This window comes from Mus pahari, chromosome 5, assembly GCF_900095145.1.
Source record: "Mus pahari chromosome 5, PAHARI_EIJ_v1.1, whole genome shotgun sequence".
Taxonomy (NCBI): domain Eukaryota; kingdom Metazoa; phylum Chordata; class Mammalia; order Rodentia; family Muridae; genus Mus; species Mus pahari.
The window spans coordinates 144,321,134-144,324,565 of record NC_034594.1 but is presented as its reverse complement, the minus strand read 5'-3'; the positions used below and the strand labels follow the sequence as shown (position 1 = coordinate 144,324,565).

The 3,432-nt window shown below is 43.2% G+C and overlaps 1 protein-coding gene across 1 annotated transcript in view; it reads right to left on the bottom strand.

The window, feature by feature from the left end:
- Slamf1 (signaling lymphocytic activation molecule family member 1) overlaps positions 1-3,005 on the bottom strand; it is a 33,015-nt gene extending 30,010 nt beyond the window's left edge. The window contains exon 1 of the mRNA XM_021198710.1: positions 2,850-3,005. Within this exon, the coding sequence (XP_021054369.1) occupies positions 2,850-2,925 (76 nt within the window). The 5' untranslated portion in view covers positions 2,926-3,005. The remainder of the gene's footprint in view (positions 1-2,849) is intronic.
- Between the last annotated feature and the right edge of the window lie 427 nt (positions 3,006-3,432).

Genomic DNA, 3,432 nt, shown 5'->3' with positions numbered 1-3,432 from the left:
AAAAAAAAAAAAAAAAAAAAAAAAAAAAAAAAAAAAAAAAAAAAAAAAAACCTTAAACACAATGCCTTCTATAAAGCAAATATATAGTATTTTATGCTATTATTTATTCAACAATAATTTTTAACTGAGCTCTCATATACCAGACGTTATATAGATGCTTGTCAGTGGCTTATGATGTCTACTTTTGCTCCCTACCCCTACATGTCACTTTGGCCATATACACTCAGATACATTCAGTAGATCAATGCTGAATGGAATCTTTGAAAGTCAGTCTATAAACACCCCCAGATTCCCTGATGCTTTGAACTCTATTCCAATGCTGCAGATAGAGAAAGGTAAGGTTTCATATCATGATATTAAAATTTTTGATGATGTATTTAGATCAGTATATTGGCACAGGATGGGCCAACGGCCGTATTTGGTTGGTCCGAGCCTAGAACCCAAGCATTTGCCCCTCATCTTATTCGACATGGATGAGAGGTGGGGAGGACCTACATGGAAGAACAACTCCATTTGGTAAGAGTCATCAATCATAATACATATGTCCCTGTAATGGCCAATACTGATAATGAGGCTATGCAAAGGGAATGTAAGCAAGTTCTACTCAACATGGTTATGGCCCCAAAGTTGCTCTAAAAATAAAGTCTAGTGTAAAAGATTCTTGATCAATTGAAGGATCTAACTGATGTCTAGGTATAAAGCAACAACATCTTTGGTCTTTAGTGTGGATTTTTCAGGATGTGAACTTGGCACTTTATATCTAACTCAAGCATTCAAGGAAACACTAGGCACATGTTATGAAATACCTGTGAATTGGAGTTAATGGTCTATGAAGATGAGAATCATAATGTTGTGGCAGGAGTGGTGAGGGGGAGAACAGTATTAAAGACCAAAAAAATATTGTTACACAAATTACTACACATAATAAACTGAAAAAACCTGAGGCTGGCTTTGCAGGAATGCCAGCTTGGGCTGTATCTACTGTAAAAACTATATATGAATCTTTCTGAGAACCTGATAAATGCCAACATTGTGACATAAGCCACAATATGTCTGTCCGCTTTAAGGGCAAGAAATTAAAGATGACCCCCCCCCAGTAAACTTTAAAGGAAAAAGACATAAAAGTTTGCATTGTAGTTATTTACCCAAAGATAGCAACTCTTTATTCTGCCTCTTGGACTAAAGTCAAGATGCCATATAGAAGCTGCATAGCTTCTTCAACATCACATACTTACATGTGAAGTTCACTGTAAATAAAGACATCAACTGTCCCTCAGGAGCCTTTGCTTTCCTTGGGAAGGGATGTGTGAACTCTTTGCATCTTATAGTTCTGAGTAGGAACTGAAAATTGAGCAGAAATGGGAAGGCGCAGATTTTTACAAGAATCAAGCTCCTCTGGGTTGTTCTGACACGACTGATAAGTCTCATTTGCAAAGTATTTCTATTTGGGTTTTATTGGGGTTTCACAAAAGAGTACACATTTATAAATAGAAACACTGACAAAAGTTGAGCTTAGTTTAGAACGTGGGATGCAAGGAAAGAATAACTGCCGATTGGGGAGACATGGACGTACCCTGGGGCTGGGCTGTCGCTCACGAGCTGGTGACCTCCTACCCTTAAACAGAACATTTGCTAGCTACATCTGAGCTGCTACGGACAAGGTTAGACAAGGAGAAAACCAAACGTTCATTCCATAGTTACTACAGTCACCAAGTAAGCCAGCAATGGTGGATTCAAATGGTATACAACAAGAAGGGCTTAGCTCTACCTCCAAAGATGCTCAGTTTGATGATCTCAAAGGCTCTCAAAGTGGAGTTAGACAAGGGCCTCTTCATCTGAGACTTGAACAAGAGATTCCAGGTACAGTTCCCTCCACATCCCTGGCACATTTCAGGGTTTTTCTTAGAAAAGTCCATAATGGATTTACAGTCATGAATCCCCCACGATCAAAATGTTCTGGCCCTCAGGATTTCCCCGATCCGCTTCCTAAAGCCATCTCTCTGCCAGGCGGTCTCCCACAATCTAATTAAACCCTACAGTGGAGTTGACCATCCCATTCACATGGTTAGCCCAGTATGCACTGCTTAGCACTGCTGCTCTCCAATACCTTTCCTTACAGTTCCTGCCCACTAAGTAGAAAACAAGAGCTTGCCTTGGAAAAGAGAGGAACCAGCCAGACAGGAGAGGAGCCCTGCTCCTTTAGCCCTTTGCCCACTGCAGAGCCTTGACGTTTCCTGATTGCACTTTGCACATTCTATAAGCAACCCTGGGCTCCAAAATCCCAACATCTTCCCTTCTTGGTGTTTTGGAGTCATCTCTTATAAGAAAGCATGAGCACATCGCAGCCACTGTCTGGTGTGAGCCTAAGGTCTGAGGTTTCCCACTTCTACCTGTTGCTCCTACCACCCTTGCTTTCCTCTGGACCCATGCTCTTTGTCTGCTAGTGGGTGTGAGAGTCATTTTCCTCAGCAGGGATGTAGGTCAAGTTTCCCAGAGTTTTGGTCCCTAGCCTGGGTCTTTGCCAGAAGGGTAGCCACATAAACCAGCTATGCAGAACTTCAGCCTGAGTCCATCCCCCAGGAGGCCGATGATGGACATAGCAGGTGCCTTTAGCTTCTGGTTTCCATAGAAACTAGTGTCGATGGGACAAATCCCTGGAACCTGAGGCTCAGGGAACTCAACAGGTTTCTTCCTCTTTGAAAGACACAGTGGAAACCCAGAGGCACTCTCCTTAAAGAAGAGGCAACTGAACAGCATTCCCCAGCCCTTGGCTTCTCCATCCATGAGGCTCTGCTGATTCCAAACTGCTAAACACAAGACTCAACCCCTTTAAACAAATCAACACTCACCTGTTCCGTAGCTCAACTCAAAAGCCAGGCAGAGAAACAGAAGTATGCTCCAGGAAAGGGATCCGATGGGATCCATTAGCCAGCAATTGCAGACAGGGTGCCCGGCAGCGAGCTCCAGCTCGGCAGGGCAGCTGCTTACTGTTACCCCAAGGCAGAAGCTCTGATCATCTCAGTGCTGCTTCTGCTGACAAGTTCCTGAACCAGCTTCCTGTCTCAACTGGGGTTTTTTTTTTTTTCTACTTGAGTCTCCAGGATTGCTCATTTATGATCAGTCTTAAATCACTTTATCACTTCGTTGTTCTTGAGAAGCCAAAGTCAGGTGTTCAGACCCATGGGAGTTGGGAAAGGGGCTGTGATGTCACATCAGTCAAACCCCCGGCTTGGGGAAGAAGTATGATTTCCCCCCCCACCCCTCTTTTTTTCTAAGCTGTTTCCAGGAAATGGGTGTCACGAGTTCTCTGAGCAGATCTGTCTGGTAGAGTCTTCTTGGGTCCTAAGAAAAAAATGGACATTGGGTAGACCACCTACAAATTAGAGAGCCTAGAGGTCAACTTCTGTTTGTAACTTACTTGGCATGAGATGA